The sequence below is a fragment of the Drosophila takahashii genome, chromosome 3R (genome assembly GCF_030179915.1).
Source record: "Drosophila takahashii strain IR98-3 E-12201 chromosome 3R, DtakHiC1v2, whole genome shotgun sequence".
Lineage (NCBI taxonomy): Eukaryota > Metazoa > Arthropoda > Insecta > Diptera > Drosophilidae > Drosophila > Drosophila takahashii.
The window spans coordinates 37938871-37955747 of record NC_091681.1 but is presented as its reverse complement, the minus strand read 5'-3'; the positions used below and the strand labels follow the sequence as shown (position 1 = coordinate 37955747).

The following is a 16877-nucleotide window of genomic DNA, read 5'->3' as shown; positions in this document are numbered from 1 at the left end:
CACACACACACTCCACTATATTCCCTCAATTTGGTTTATCGAGCTCTACGTTTGATTTGCTTTCAGTGCGTGCCCATCATCATCAGCATTAGGCATGATTGTTGTTGTTATTAGACAAACATATACGATATATCTATCTGCAGAGAGTGGGATTGAAGCTGGAAGGCGTGCAACTGTTTCTGGCATAATGACGCTAATTTTGTACGGTCCGGTAGCGTTAGCATTGGTCCCTTAGTCCTTCCTTCCTTGCCAATAACTTATGAGGCGCATTTTTCAGAACCTCCGGTGTCCTGTCCTAATGTCAGGTGATTTGACAATGGCATTTATTAATTAAAACATGTGTCGCACGCACGGGCGCTCACAGACAGCGGATCAGCCAGCCAGCCAGACGCTATTGATTCGTCCTCGCCCAACTGGGATGTCGCTGGGTAGGCGCAAAGGAAAGGTTAACTGGGTGAATTGGCAGAGGGCCAAGGGACCAGAATAGAAGCAGACAGGACATGGCAAAATCATATTCCTGCATGAGGTGGGGGGCTACTGGGAAACAAGTCGATTGGATGACTCCTAAAGTTCATGTCAATCTTAATTTGCAGCCATCGATAAAAAAAGGTGTATTCAAAACAAAATGTAAGCTATGCCGAAAAAAAGTATTAGGTAAAGTATCCCTAAGAAGAGTCCAAATACTCCGAAAGAAAATCCGATATTCCAAAAAAGCGAGTCGGAATAACCGAAAGGCAGTCCAAAATCAAGCCCAAAACAAGAGCCCGAAGAAAAATACGCTGGTCCTAAAAAATTGCAATAATCCAAATAAAATCAAAATGTTGGTTAATTGCCAATTAAAATGTTTTGTTAAGCTAAAATTAATATTGTTTCTCTTAAGCTTCATGGATCCATTGAGTGGGTATTAAAGCTTAAAATAAGTTATTTATTTTTAATCACATAACAATTAAACAAACTGATAAAGTAGTTGTGAAGCCGATTAAAAGTACCAATTCTGACGCATTTAATCGGTAGTCGAAGCTCTTAAAAGCCTTTATAATTGCAAATTAGTGACAAATAATTCCCGGACATCCCGCGGCCTGACAATCCTGTTCGGCAGGACTAACGATCGATGGCAACTCTGGCCAAAAAAAAGGAGGCGCAGTGGGAAGAGGACAGCAGAGGCCAGAGGCATTGGGACAGAGGATAGAGGATAGAGGACAGAGCAGAGCAAATGAAGTCACGTACGTGCGATTTTTCTTCTGCTTTGGGGCACATATTAAAATACGTGCGTCTCGCTTTTACTATAACTTTTACACACACACACTTAAACAGAGAGAGAGATACGCACACCCACACACATGCACATTAATGGCGGCATGATGAGGCAGCTAAGTTTGCGTGTTTGTGTGCCTCACTCACAAAAGGGCTACAAATGGCTTAGGCTTTTCTTTGTGTGTGTGTGTGTGTGCTCTGGTTTTTTGTTCGTTTTTGGGCTCTTATTTTTTGGTTTTATGTGCTGGCGTGCCTGTATATATATTTGTTTCAATTTCAATGACTGCAAACAACATTTGCACTTAGTAAATAAAATATAACAAACGCAGTGGGTCGGGATATGCTGTCGGCACTCGGTTTTCAGTTTTCAGCTTTCCGTTTTCGGTTCGTTTAAAGTTGGCCACACTCCGCTTAATGCTTTTTGTTCGGCCTGTTCTCTTTCTCGGCCCCTTTCTCTTTTGGCCACTGGCCAGAGTCCAGCCTTTAGCGTCCAGTGTCCAGATCCCGAGAATCCGAATCAGAATCACAACCAGATCCAGAGCTGCTCATTTGCATTTTGGCTGCTGCAGCTGCTGGCCAACATAAAAGTGGGAAATGGGCCAATGAACTGGCAGACAAAGGAGACGGGGTCCATAGTGGGACTTTGACTCGAAACGGGAACGCTTGCTCCACTTTTGCCCATCTCCAGCTCCATTCGTGTATATATTTACCACCCCATGGAATTGGAACCAGAAACAGAACAATGACGCCTCCAGTTGATCACTGTTTTGGGATCACTGCTAACAATAAAGCAGGTTGGAGGTGAACCAATATCGTAGTATTATGATTATTATTAGTATAATTATATTTCGAAGTAAACAAATTTATTTACATTTTTTTTTTTTTGCTAAAGAATTCTCTTGCAACAAAATTCCACCAATCTTATGATTTCCGAAATATGAAAGTGTGTTTTAGAACGGTTGGAATTTGGTTGCAAGAGATTTCTGTAGGGTCCCATAATTACAATTTATTTATACACATTTCACGTGAGATTTTCTGGAAATCGACTTTAGAGGCCTCTTATCTTATAGTAGTTTTTCTTATCCTAAGTTTCGTCAAAAAATACCATGTTTTCCTTACGAATATCGCACAACACTGGTACTTGTTGGGCCAAACAAACAGAAACAATATCGCATTCCCTCGCCTTCCTTTTCGGTTTTCGAATCGTGTGTAGCGTGTCGTCGTTTGGGGACATTGGCGAAGCTATTGTTGACTTGATTTGTATGCGCCTCGGCTTAGTGCAATGGCCACTTTGTTTTTCGGTCTGTGACCGGGCACTCGAAATTCCCCAATGCAGGCACAAGTTTATTGAATTTCCTCGGTGATATGCAAAGCAGTCGAGGCTCGAGTCTCAAGACTGTAGAGGATGTGACCTCAACAGAAGCAGGACCAGAATGCCCAGCGCTGTCCACCAGCTGCTCATGGGTGAGAATTTAACCATTCCACTTTCGGTATTCTCATCGCAGAAACAGGAAGTCAGACATATATCGCAGGTCTTTTCCCAGTCCGTCTGATTTTGGTAGTGGGTTCCGGCCAATTGCTGGCAGCCAATCTTCGGCGACCACAGGCAACACCAATCCTCAATCGGATCTTTTGAGAGGCATTAAGTTGAATAAAAACTGAATATTGGGATTTAATTGTAATCTACTTACCCGATAAAGTGTACTTCTCTGGTATACAATCCTTTAGATCGTAGGCATCATCCGTATATCCCTTTGAAAACTGAATTTTCTGCTTATCCAATTTGTTAGGGCAAAACATGCCAGACTTTGAGATGGAACATTTCGACTGTATGCTTTTGCAGTCTGTGCACCTTGGTTCCTCTGGATCTTGATCCACCAGGTGAACCGCCAGTCCCGGGCATCTCAAAGAAAACAAAATTAGAAAGGTTACCGCCCATTTTACGGTGGGCATCTCTAATTTCGATGTGTTTCAGTGTATAAGGTGTATTTTTGAAAGTTGATTCTGTGTTAGTGCTGTCAAAAAAAAGTAAGGAAATTACATTCTCATATTTTCGATCTCATTATTATAACAGTTAATTTTACTTTTTAGTACCAAAAACCATTTGTATAAAATTCTTTTATCTGAAATTCCTGTTAAAATTGATTTTAGACTTAAGATCCCCGTTGATTTCCGTACTAGTCGAAATAAATTTCAACTTTATTTGGGTTTAACAAGGTTAAGCAATAGATTTAATATAAATGAAAAGCAGCTGAAGATAAAACTGTAATTGCTAGGCAATTCCGTTTCGTCTAAAAATTAAATTTACCTCAGGAAGTTAGGAGGCAGCACTCCCATTTTCTTTTTTCATTCGTTTGTGTGAAAATATATCAGCCGCAATTTATCTGCCCCGTCACCTGTCCTACGTGCGTGTTCATGTGTGCAGGAGTGCAGGAGGGATCCGGATCCGGATCCGGAGAAGGGGGCGAACGACCCCTCCAAACCTGATGAGGGTTAATTTGCCAACGGCTCAACAATTCATCAGCCAGTCCAATTAACTAAGCGCGACCCATTTCCCCAGCGAGGCGGCTGGCGGCGCGACTTGCCGACTTGTCGGGTGTTATAAATTTAAATTTAAAGGCCAAACAAGGCGCGATGCCAAGTGCTTTATCGCTGCTGGCCCAGCAGATTCGGCGAAATGAAGAAAAACTGCCTGGCCAGGCCAAATCCGTAAGTCGAGGACCCAGACTCAGACTCAGACAGGATCTCTAAGGATGTCCGTGTGTCCAGGTGGCCAACTACTTGTTTTTGGCCCGACTCTCAGTCTTTCAGTCTCCCAGTCTCTCAGTCTCCCGATGACAGCGTTTGCACTTTATCCTTGTCAGCTGTTATCGTTTGTTGCTTCTCCGGCGAACGACGCGTTCGGTTTGAGAAATTGCCGCACAAAAGTCAACGTGTAACGAGAAAATAATAAATGCCATTAATACAGCAGGCGGGAGGGGGGAGACGGGGGACGAGCGGACGGACAGACAGCTGGGCGGCCAGAAAGGGAAAGCGTGCCAGATGAAAACGAATGGAGTATGAAATTGAAAAGCCGAAGAGCATAGTTTAAACATCCTGTGGGGAAGACTATACGAAGGTAGGTGTACCCTTCAAAAACTATTCATATTATTTTTTATTTCATGCACGTTATTTCTTATTTCCCATTCCGTTAAAAAACGTGAATAAATAACAAGTAAAATTTGATAGTCCAAAATAATAAGAAATATCAACCAGTCAATATTTTTTTAAGTTCTACATTCAAACCTGGAAACTTACACTTTCGACTTTATTTATATCGAATAAATCAATGAACCGCAGGGTTCTTATAACAAAAACAGTTCAAAGGAAATACTGATGAATAAGCTTAAAGCTTATTGGCTTTATCAAAAAGATATTTGTATTGCCCCTTAATAAGCAATTTAAAATAAAACAGAATGATTTCTGTTTGATATGCTTGGAATTATTATATGTTATGATCAATTATTGGGGGGCTTACTTTCTTTCTTTTAAACCCTTGTGTTCGAGACCAGGTGGCGATTGTCACGCAATGGCAGCTGGCCTAAAGGCTGGAAGGTTCTTTACTTTTATTGACAAACTCGACGAGAATTTGTGCGAAATGTGCGTGCGCGACTTGTGCCCAGGATATACCTTATCCTTTGAGTGTTCCTCCTGTTTTTTTTTTGTTGGTTTTTTTGGAGGACACAAAAAGGGAGCCTGCATGAGTGTGAGTGCGGTTTTGGTTTGGGCGTGGCTCAGGACACGGCAGTTCTTTTTTTTTCGTAGTTGTTGCTCGTGTCTTTTGTTTCCACCTCGTGCCACTTGACATTGCTTGCGGTTTGTTAGCGGTCCCGGCGAATTCCAGTGTGCAACAATCTCGTACGGGAAATTTTGTTATTCAAAACACGACGGATTACCGTTCATTCCGCTTACTCACACACACACACATGCGATTCGGAAAGGACGAGGCTGGAAGACACTGGGAAAAAATTTTAGGAACTTCTGAAAAGGAGTGCACAATATTGATGTCGTATTGATATTTTTTTATGGTAAAGCAATTTACTAACTTTATAAAAAAATTTAAGAAATTTTTAAATATTTGAGTTTATGATTTAAATTCTTTTATCAAATTAATTGGTAAAAAATTACATTTTACCAGAAATTACATAATATTATGTACTCAGCTTTAGACATTGACATATTTTAATAAAATTTCAACACTTTATTTACATTAAAAAAGTTATTGTTAATATCTTAAAAATTAGAAGAGTAATTTAAGTTATTAGAAAAAGTGCGTAAAAAATCGATTTAAATTCTGTTAATATTTGTAAAGTAAATTGACTTAAATTCTATTAAAGCTTTAAAGGTTATAAGGTTTGTGTAAATATTTTTGTGATGTATAAATTCTAGTTTCTAAATTATTTTGTTCAGTGTATATACACGCATGCCTATGTGCAAACCGCAGGCGGCACCTTGCCCTGCGACTCATGTCGCTGGCGTTGTCACACGGCGCACATTTGTTAGACACTAAGCCCGTGTATGCCTCTCCGGTCGGGATAAAAATGTTTATTATGTTTATCACACACACACTTGCATTGGCAACGCACACACAGTCAGACTGAGAGCGGTTACAACTACAAGCCAAACCGCAAAGCAACCGCACGTACAGAACTTAAAGGGGCTGACGGCAAATGACAGACAACAAAACAGCAAAATGAAGCCGCCGCTTCCGTTTCCGCTTCTGCTTCTTCTTCTGCTTCCCTTCCGCAGCGACGGCCATTGTCTTGTGTAACTAACTTCAAAATGGCGATGCGTCGTGGTCACGCAATTATGACCACGCCTACGACTTTTGGCATTTTCCAGCGCCTTTTCATTTTTATTTCGCCTTATTAAATGCTTCAGGTAGCTACTTAAACACGTTTTCGATTAGAGCAGCTGCTGTCATTACTCAAAGTCGCGGGGGAAGTATAACAATAATGATGAGGGATTCAGAAAATCGTAACCTACGATGTTTCCTTTTCAGGCGAGATGTTGATTTGGGAGGGGTGCCGCACGCAATATATGAAAAATTCTCCGACTCTCGCTCGCCAGCAATTAGGGTGGTATTCTTGCCACGCCCCCCCAAGGTGCCTATGCTCATTATTTCCATAAAAACTTGCGTGCAAATGACAAGCTAATCTTGGTTAGAGGATCACATACTCATTAATAGTCTATAGGAAGCTGTTTAAGGGATAGCTGAAAAAAAAGGTAGAAATTTATTTGCAAAACAAGGCTTTGTGGCACCTCCGAACATCCAAACCCTTTGATGTTTTTAGGCCTGGTTTGCCCACCCAACCTACGGCTACTATAATCCTGGTTGTTGAGTCCATTTTGTCCATAGTAGCCCCTTGTTCGGGGTTCTCAGACGGTCATGTTAGTCAGGGTCAACACTGGGTCTTTTAAAACATTATAATGATTTATTTACTCTCTAAACAAAATATAAAATTTGACCTAAGCTGACAACATACATGTTAAAAAAACTATATTATAATAAAATAGAAGAATATATAAAAAGGAAAATAAAGTATAAATAAATATAATCAAAATAAGTGGCAATTCTTATAAAATATTGTGGAAATTAAAATGAATAAACAAATATAATTGGTTTCTTTAATTTAAGCTTAAACATGGGACTGAGCAAGACCATCGAACATGCACACATACCATCAAACATATAAACGAACATATGTCCGAACTTGAGTGAATTTAGTGAGAAAAAGGGGTTCGATCGACTTTTTCCTTTTTTTTTTGATTAGATTTTAATTTTAATTTCAAACTTTAGATTAGGTCCCGCATTTTCTTTTAAACATTGTTTTCTTTTTTTTTTAAAGCTCAGCCGATTATTTCTGTAATTTTCTTTCTTTACCGCTTTGCCAAATTCGTGTTATGTAATATGGGTAAATTTTCACTCACCGCCATAAATGTAGATCCACCGAAGAAAGCGCTTTCCTGGATGACCTGTGGCTAGAAATTTAAACTTAAAAAAAAAAGGAAAATCACAAAAAAAATCAATTGTAACTCTTTTCTGGGGGACACGACATTTTTTTTTTTTCTCTCTTTTCTTTCTTTCTTGAGAGGTTAGAAATTTGGGACTACCACTTCGAACCACTTTTCGCCACGCTTATTCCTCTTTAATTTTCTATTTTCTTTCTTTTACTTTTCATAGGAACTCGCTCTGGCCCACACAAAAAAAAACTAACACCATAAAAACTTATTCACTAATAAAAATAAAATTATTCTTTTTTTTCTCTTAATCGAACCGCATTTCTTTTTTTTCGTTTCCTCTTTTTGCTGCCGCTTCTGGACCGACCTTCCGTGGCCGATCTCTCCCGGGAAAACTAAGCACAGCGCGCGAAGATTGCCCACTTCGAAAATGCTCTCCTTTTAGCCACTTTTCCGCCGGCAACTGAATTTTCTTTGGCTTCGGCCAAACTCACACTACGCAGAAAAACTGAGCGCTTTCGATCGCGGATGCTCTGTGACTGCCTGTTCGATGCCCCGGCTCGACGTTGGGCCTATGAGTGGAACTCAAGCCCTATATTGAGCTTTCTGCTTATACTTGTGCTATTTCAAACGCAAAGCCAATAACACCCAAAACAATTATCTTTAGCGAACGCTACTCTTGTTGATTGCTGCCGTAGGCTTCAAATCTCTGTCGGATCCGTTTCCACCAATTTGGCTGTCGGACTTCTCCAGCGATACAGTATAATTTGTATAAGCGCCAAGCCTATTAAATGGGAAAACTTTGGTCGAGAACTTATTTTAGAACCTACACTCTTGCTTACCTCCCTGGACTCTGCGCTGGTAACAAATTCTTTTCAAGGTAGTCGCACACTTCTGACTATTTAACTTTGCTGCACCAAGGAATTTATACTGAGCACCACTGATCTTTAGGAGGTGTGCTTAGGGAATGAGCGCTACGGACGCCAGACTTTTGGCGCTAACCCTTCTGAGGCCTTAGTCCAGAGAGACAATGCCCCATAATAAGGATGACATTTCCCCCTGTTGCTCTCCTCCGAGTCTTTCTATGCCCCTTATAGTTCCATTCTTGTCTCTTAGATGGCGCCCCTATTCCAAACATCTCTACTCTTCAGATACAAGCGTTACAAAGCCCCCCACCAAGACTCTGGCTTCGGGTTTGACACCCTAAGACAGATCACACCAAGAGCTTGTATCTGCCTTGCTTACTGTCTCATATCTTTAGCATGGTACTTTCCCAGGAGATGGCCCTGCAGGTCCTCTAACTCATAGCATGAGTTTCCAACTCTTTTGCGAACTCTCGCTTTTACGAATGCTGGGCCTAATTTGGCACTATATCCTGCCGCAAAATTACTTTGCTTAAAATTTTTGTAGAATACTTCCTGCCCTTCTTGATAGCTTATTTCCCTAGACCGCAAATTATACTGACGCTCATTTTTCTCATTCTGTTTCCTCAACACCTCACACGCCTTTTTCCGGACTATTTCCAATGAGTCATCTTTAGAGAACGCTAATGACCTGTCCTCAAGAATACCTAAATCTCTTAGCAGTTTATACGATGATCCTGAGGAGACGAAGTTTTGGCCAAATGCCATATAATAAGGGCTGGTACCAAGTGCCGAATGGACTGCTGTACGGAGAGCGCAGCAAATACTGCTGAGCTGCTCGTCCCAATTTTTCTGATCAGGTCTAACATAAGACCTAATTGCCGCAATGACCGACCGATTAACCCTCTCCGATGCGTTTGACTGGGGCGAATAAGCAGCGGTCAAAGTGTGTGAAATAGAATATTCTCTCAGCAATTTCTGAAAAGTCTCAGCCCGGAACTGCGATCCATTATCGGATACAATGGTTTCTGGTACGCCGAAAGTGTGAAAAAGATCTTGCTGCAGATATTTAATGACTACATCTGCCGTAAACTTCTTAACCGCCTTTAAAAATACGAACTTGGAGTAATGGTCCAACACTATAAATATTCCAATATTACCACTTCGCGACCGTGGGTATGGACCGAGAAAATCTATATAAAGACGCTGGAAAAATCGCTCTGATACAGGCGCCACACCCATTGGTGGTCGTTGTGTTCTGTTTGGCGCTTTGGTGGATTTACAAACTTCACAAGATTGCGTATACGACTTCACGTCGTTGACTAACCCAGGCCAATAATAGTATCGGCGAACCCTTTCCAAAGTCTTATGGACACCTCCATGAGAAGCAAGAGGTTCATCATGATTCTTTTTTAAAACCTCGGCAACTAATTCCTCTGGAACCCATAACTTCCAATTAAAAATATCATGCAGCTGGTCTCCTGTTGCGTGATCGGATCTCCGATAAACAAGTCCGTCAACGACTTTTAAATCTGGCAATTGATTCTGATTGGCTTTGACTTTGTCTACAATTTCCAAATACTTGGCTGACTTAAATTCTGGTGCTTGAAGATCTATTAAAAGACCGTGTCTCGCCTCTACTGCAGCTACTTCTGCCTCGTTGACCCTGGACAAAGCATCCGGTACAACATTCATTTTTCCACTTCTATGTTCAATCTTGAAATTAAATCCTTGCAACTTTAATGCCCAACGAGCTAGGCGAGAGTGGAGGTCCGTCTGACTCATGAGCCATTTGAGTGAAGCATGGTCAGTAATCACCGTAAACTCATGACCTTCTATGTATGGCCGAAAACGCTTGATACAAACAATGGCCGCGAGACACTCCTGTTCGGTTACCGAATAATTCCTTTGAGCCTTGTTTAATTTCTTCGATACGAACGCAATGGGATACTCGTCACCCTGATCTGTCTTCTGTACTAATACACCACCCACTCCAGACTTACTTGCATCGCATTGCACGTAAAAAGGTTTTGTAAAATCCGCGCTGCGTAGCACTGGAGCGGAACATAACATATCCTTTAGCTGGACAAACGCCTTCTCGCCTTCAGGAGTCATTTCAAACTTTTTTCTTGGCTTCAACAAATCTGTAAGTGGAGAAGATACTGACGCAAAATTGTTAATGAATTTGCGATACCACCCCACCATGCCAAGAAAACTGCGAAGGGATCTCAAATTTTTAGGGAGTGGAAAGTCTGCCATGGCCGAGATTTTCTCTGGATCGGTACGAATAATCCCTTCTCCTACGATATGCCCGAGATATTTTACCGATCGCATACAGAATTTGCTTTTCTCCACATTTAGTGTGAGTCCAGCTATTTTAATTTGTTCGGCCACCGCACTCAGAACCTTCATGTGGGTTTCAAATGTGTCTGAGACGACCAAAAGATCGTCTAGATAGACAAAAACTTCATTCCTGAGATCAGGCGGAATAACTTTATCCATCAAGCGAGTCATTGTTTGAGACGCGTTGGTCAATCCGAATGGCATCACCTTATATTGATACAAGGGCTTTCCTGGAATGGTAAATGCTGTTTTATCCCGAGAACTTGGTTCTAATGGGATCTGCCAATAGGCATCTTTCAGATCGAGGCTAGAAATGTACATTGCCTTTGGAAGTCGGGATAAAATCCCATCGATTTGGGGCAAAGGATAAGCATCCTTTTTGGTAGCTGCGTTGACCTTACGACTGTCCAAACATAAACGTACTTTTCCGGGTTTTTGTACTAGAACAACTGGCGAAGACCACGCACTCTGAGACTCCTCAATAACCCCCATTTCCAACATTCGGTCGATCTCTTTATAAAGAAGCTTTTCAACCGCAGGTGAAACCGGAAAATGGCGTTGCTTAATTGGCTTAGCTTCGCCAACATCGATTTCGTGAGAAATAAGAGTGGTTTTTCCCAATCCCGAAGAGGCAAACGAAGGAAATTTCCCAATCACTTCACTGAGACTGCGCTGCTGACCTTCAGTCAGGTTATGTGAATCAGAAACAATTTCAGAAACTTGCATGGAAGGTGGCAACAAATTAAAGACTGCCCAAAACGTAATGCCTAAGTATAGATCCTGATTTAACGAAGGTACAATATGAAACTCCAGATCCTTGGTTTCATCCTTATATTTTACAGCCGTTTGAAGTTTTCCTACTACATCTTGCTTCTGGCCATCTGCCGTGGTAGCAACGGTTGCAACTCTTTTAAACGGAATTCTACTTCGTATTAGTTGTTCTGCCAATTTCCCACCGATCACGTTAATGGCAGCCCCAGTATCCAACAATCCAACCACTATCCTATCTAGGAGCATGACTTCGGCATACGGACGATTATCATTGTTTTTAAATCTAATAGTATTTATCGTTTTCACATTATTCCAATAGGACCTTATTCTATTAGTATTTCTAGACACCACTTTTTCATTCAAATTTGGCCTTAAATCTACTACTTGTTGAACCAAAAGATCTGGCCAACATTCCTTGACATGATCAGATGCAGATGCTTTCACTGGGTCTTTCAACGTCTGAACTGGACATACTAATTCTGATCCCCCTTTGTCGACTTGTCCTTTGGAACACTTGACTGCTGTCGACCGCTGAAAGTGTTCGCTTTCCCGTTTTTTAAACAATTCGGACAAGTATGGCTGTAATTATTTGGAGCGCCACATCCAAAACAAAACACTTTGCGCTTCATTTGACATTGCTTGTATCGATGGCCTTCCTTGCGACAATTCCAGCATATGAGCGCCACCGCACAGACTTCGTTATTCGCTTCGCCCTCAGAGAACTCCTCAGCATCTTTCATCCCCTCAACCAACTCAGAGACTTGCTTGCGGAAAGGCACTACCTTCTGATATCCCTGGGATTTTCGGACATCTTCTAAAAAGCTTTCCCTGCGTCGGCATATTGCCCTTAATCCTTCTACTGATTGTACTGGAATGTTTAGGATTTCATGTCTTATTTCTGGCCTTAGATTTCTTTTTAAAATTTCTACCACTTCCATATTGGTCAGAGGCATATCCAGGTGGTCCATTAATTCCTGTATTGCATCATAAAACGTATCGAATCCTTCCCTTTCCCGCTGCTTCCTATCTCGAATCGCTTCTCGGATATCTAAGTCCGTCCGTTCCTCTCTGAATTGCCTTCTAAGTGCAGTGCAAAGATAATCCCAACGCAGTTCGTGGGTATTTTTATGATACCTCCAGTAAAATTCCCTCGCTTTTCCTTCAAACAGAAGGCTAGCATTGCTGCTTAGGATCGAAAAATTTCCTTCTAGCGTCTGTCTGGTGAGAGCCTCTACTCGATAAATAAAATTGTCGACACTGAGACCTTCAGGATTTCCACTAAACCGCAATTTCCAACTGTTTAAAATATGGCCTACTTTGTCGGGCCTCTGGCTTAGGTCTGAATGATTACTCCCGGGTGTTTCGCGACCGGAGCCTGATGGTTCATCCATGTTGAGTAGTGGACTTTGACCAAGGGACTCCCTTCCAAGTAATGCCCCCGGGTTAGCAACTTCTTCAGCTGGAAGTCGTGTTGGAACATTGGCTTGAATCAACCTAGTCATCTGTTCTGATAATTGGGTCATCAAATCATTTTGCATGGACTTTACCGCGTCTAAAATGGTGCTCTGGATCAGTTCTTTCTGAGCCAGTCCCAAAACTGCTGCCCCTGATGAACCACTGGGTGTAGTTTCTAATATCTGCCCTTTATTTCCCCGAGTGTTTTGAGATGGAGTACCAGATTTTTCGAAGCACACTGTGTTACAAGTGGGACACGTTGTTTTCTTTTTGGAATAGGCTGCGATGCAGGACGTATGAAAAACATGACCGCATTTGGTTTTAAAAGTCTTTCCAACATCTAAGGAAGCTTCGCACAAAGGACACTTTTGTGCCACATTCTCCTCGGTATCTGACATGGCGGATTTCTTTAAAAATTTAGAATGGACAAAAAACTAAAAATAACAAAAATTTAAAACTCCCTGAGGAACACAAAAACGAAACAAAAAAAATTCTAAGACTTATAACAAAAATAAACTAAATAAATTTACGATTAAATCTTAAAGTTCTTACTAAATTTGAAATTAGCTATGTTTTTTTTTTGTAATTCAACCAACCGAAAAGGTCGATGAACTTTCGATGGATCAGCTGTTTCGCTTACTTCCAACAGAAATTGGCCTACTTTCGTTTTTGGTTTGATCGAACCGATACGGAACTGACCTACGCCAATATAAAACTGACCTAGTTTTCTCACTGGTTTGATCGAACCAATGCGGGAGTTGACCTAGATTCGAATCGAACCAACTGGTGTGATCGTATGATTTAAAATTTTGATCCAAAATTATAATGAAAGGATATATTTATTTAATACAAAAGTGTACGGCAAAACCGAAAATATCGCAAACGACAAATAAATCATAAAATAATTGACCCTGAGCATAACTAAACCCCCTGAGACAAAACCTGTATGCAAAGAAGAAAAGAGAATAGGATAGAAAGAATAGATAAGAATGCACGTGAGTGGCGCCTGACACCTGTTGTTTGAGCAAACACAACAACAACAAATGTGGCTTGCCGACAGCGGTTAGGCGCTCGCGATCACCCGCTTTTGCCTATCATCCAAGCTTCGTGCACTGCAATAAAAACAATTTAGTTTCCCATTTTTTTCCGTGGTCAGCAAAAATTTCAACATGAACTAATTGCTGCATTTCCAAAGCGATTTTATTGTTTGGGAAAGCTAACGCTGCTATTTTATTTCATAAATTTGAATATTTCTCTGAGTTTTAACATCATCCGTGGTCAGGCAATACGGTTGTAATTAAACTATTAATGCCTGCAATTCCTATGCGTATGATGATAAAACGTATGCACTCGGACTCGATGTGGATAGAGGGTATGCTAATAGGGTTTTTCTCCCTCGTTGAAGCTTAGATCAAGCCGTGGCCGGACGACCCTACTTCCCAGTATTTAGTCTCTCCGTGTCCTATGCGACTGATCGAACTTCGAACGAGGTTGAACGTGGTTTGAGCTACAAAACGAGATCAAACTCCGTTTGTGGCTAAATCAACCAATAAATTAATTGATTTTTCCCCAAAGTAAGATCTGTTTTGCAAACTCTGGCTAAAATGAGTAATTGTGATGGTGAGCTACGTTACTTAACGTGGCCCCACGTTGGGCGCCATTTATAACAATAATGATGAGGGATTCAGAAAATCGTAACCTACGATGTTTCCTTTTCAGGCGAGATGTTGATTTGGGAGGGGTGCCGCACGCAATATATGAAAAATTCTCCGACTCTCGCTCGCCAGCAATTAGGGTGGTATTCTTGCCACGCCCCCCCAAGGTGCCTATGCTCATTATTTCCATAAAAACTTGCGTGCAAATGACAAGCTAATCTTGGTTAGAGGATCACATACTCATTAATAGTCTATAGGAAGCTGTTTAAGGGATAGCTGAAAAAAAAGGTAGAAATTTATTTGCAAAACAAGGCTTTGTGGCACCTCCGAACATCCAAACCCTTTGATGTTTTTAGGCCTGGTTTGCCCACCCAACCTACGGCTACTATAATCCTGGTTGTTGAGTCCATTTTGTCCATAGTAGCCCCTTGTTCGGGGTTCTCAGACGGTCATGTTAGTCAGGGTCAACACTGGGTCTTTTAAAACATTATAATGATTTATTTACTCTCTAAACAAAATATAAAATTTGACCTAAGCTGACAACATACATGTTAAAAAAACTATATTATAATAAAATAGAAGAATATATAAAAAGGAAAATAAAGTATAAATAAATATAATCAAAATAAGTGGCAATTCTTATAAAATATTGTGGAAATTAAAATGAATAAACAAATATAATTGGTTTCTTTAATTTAAGCTTAAACATGGGACTGAGCAAGACCATCGAACATGCACACATACCATCAAACATATAAACGAACATATGTCCGAACTTGAGTGAATTTAGTGAGAAAAAGGGGTTCGATCGACTTTTTCCTTTTTTTTTTGATTAGATTTTAATTTTAATTTCAAACTTTAGATTAGGTCCCGCATTTTCTTTTAAACATTGTTTTCTTTTTTTTTTAAAGCTCAGCCGATTATTTCTGTAATTTTCTTTCTTTACCGCTTTGCCAAATTCGTGTTATGTAATATGGGTAAATTTTCACTCACCGCCATAAATGTAGATCCACCGAAGAAAGCGCTTTCCTGGATGACCTGTGGCTAGAAATTTAAACTTAAAAAAAAAAGGAAAATCACAAAAAAAATCAATTGTAACTCTTTTCTGGGGGACACGACATTTTTTTTTTTTCTCTCTTTTCTTTCTTTCTTGAGAGGTTAGAAATTTGGGACTACCACTTCGAACCACTTTTCGCCACGCTTATTCCTCTTTAATTTTCTATTTTCTTTCTTTTACTTTTCATAGGAACTCGCTCTGGCCCACACAAAAAAAAACTAACACCATAAAAACTTATTCACTAATAAAAATAAAATTATTCTTTTTTTTCTCTTAATCGAACCGCATTTCTCTTTTTTCGTTTCCTCTTTTTGCTGCCGCTTCTGGACCGACCTTCCGTGGCCGATCTCTCCCGGGAAAACTAAGCACAGCGCGCGAAGATTGCCCACTTCGAAAATGCTCTCCTTTTAGCCACTTTTCCGCCGGCAACTGAATTTTCTTTGGCTTCGGCCAAACTCACACTACGCAGAAAAACTGAGCGCTTTCGATCGCGGATGCTCTGTGACTGCCTGTTCGATGCCCCGGCTCGACGTTGGGCCTATGAGTGGAACTCAAGCCCTATATTGAGCTTTCTGCTTATACTTGTGCTATTTCAAACGCAAAGCCAATAACACCCAAAACAATTATCTTTAGCGAACGCTACTCTTGTTGATTGCTGCCGTAGGCTTCAAATCTCTGTCGGATCCGTTTCCACCAATTTGGCTGTCGGACTTCTCCAGCGATACAGTATAATTTGTATAAGCGCCAAGCCTATTAAATGGGAAAACTTTGGTCGAGAACTTATTTTAGAACCTACACTCTTGCTTACCTCCCTGGACTCTGCGCTGGTAACAAATTCTTTTCAAGGTAGTCGCACACTTCTGACTATTTAACTTTGCTGCACCAAGGAATTTATACTGAGCACCACTGATCTTTAGGAGGTGTGCTTAGGGAATGAGCGCTACGGACGCCAGACTTTTGGCGCTAACCCTTCTGAGGCCTTAGTCCAGAGAGACAATGCCCCATAATAAGGATGACATTTCCCCCTGTTGCTCTCCTCCGAGTCTTTCTATGCCCCTTATAGTTCCATTCTTGTCTCTTAGATGGCGCCCCTATTCCAAACATCTCTACTCTTCAGATACAAGCGTTACAGAAGAGCGGGAAATCGGGAAACGCTAGTCCGCCGTCTCGTCTGTCTTTTGCCAGTTTTTACGGTGAACGGGAGTGGGGATTTTCCTTTTTCTGTTGGCCCTACCTGCGATTTTCTTTCTTTTCCGCAGCTCCCTTTTTTTTGTGTTGTATTGTGTACATCTTCAATATTTTATAATAAAGTGAAATTCCAGGAAGAGGAATACAAAAATGTGCAGCTAAAGTTGAGCCAGGGAACGGGGGAGGCGGCTTCCAGGGGGAAAGTTGGGTTCGCTGCTTACTGGAGTGTGCTGATAAGGCTTGGGATCAGCTTAAAAGAAAGGGAAATGTGCAGTATTAAAACAGAAGGAG

The 16877-nt window shown here is 40.9% G+C and overlaps 1 protein-coding gene across 1 annotated transcript; it reads right to left on the bottom strand.

Moving 5' to 3' along the window:
* Positions 1-2202: 2202 nt before the first annotated feature.
* LOC108065563 (uncharacterized) lies at positions 2203-3283 on the bottom strand. The gene is made up of 2 exons (XM_017153575.3): positions 2946-3283; positions 2203-2883 (listed from the first exon to the last, which is right to left on the bottom strand). The coding sequence occupies exons 1-2, from the start codon at positions 3205-3207 to the stop codon at positions 2645-2647; spliced, it is 501 nt and encodes a 166-aa protein (XP_017009064.2). The 5' UTR covers positions 3208-3283; the 3' UTR covers positions 2203-2644.
* Positions 3284-16877: the final 13594 nt, after the last annotated feature.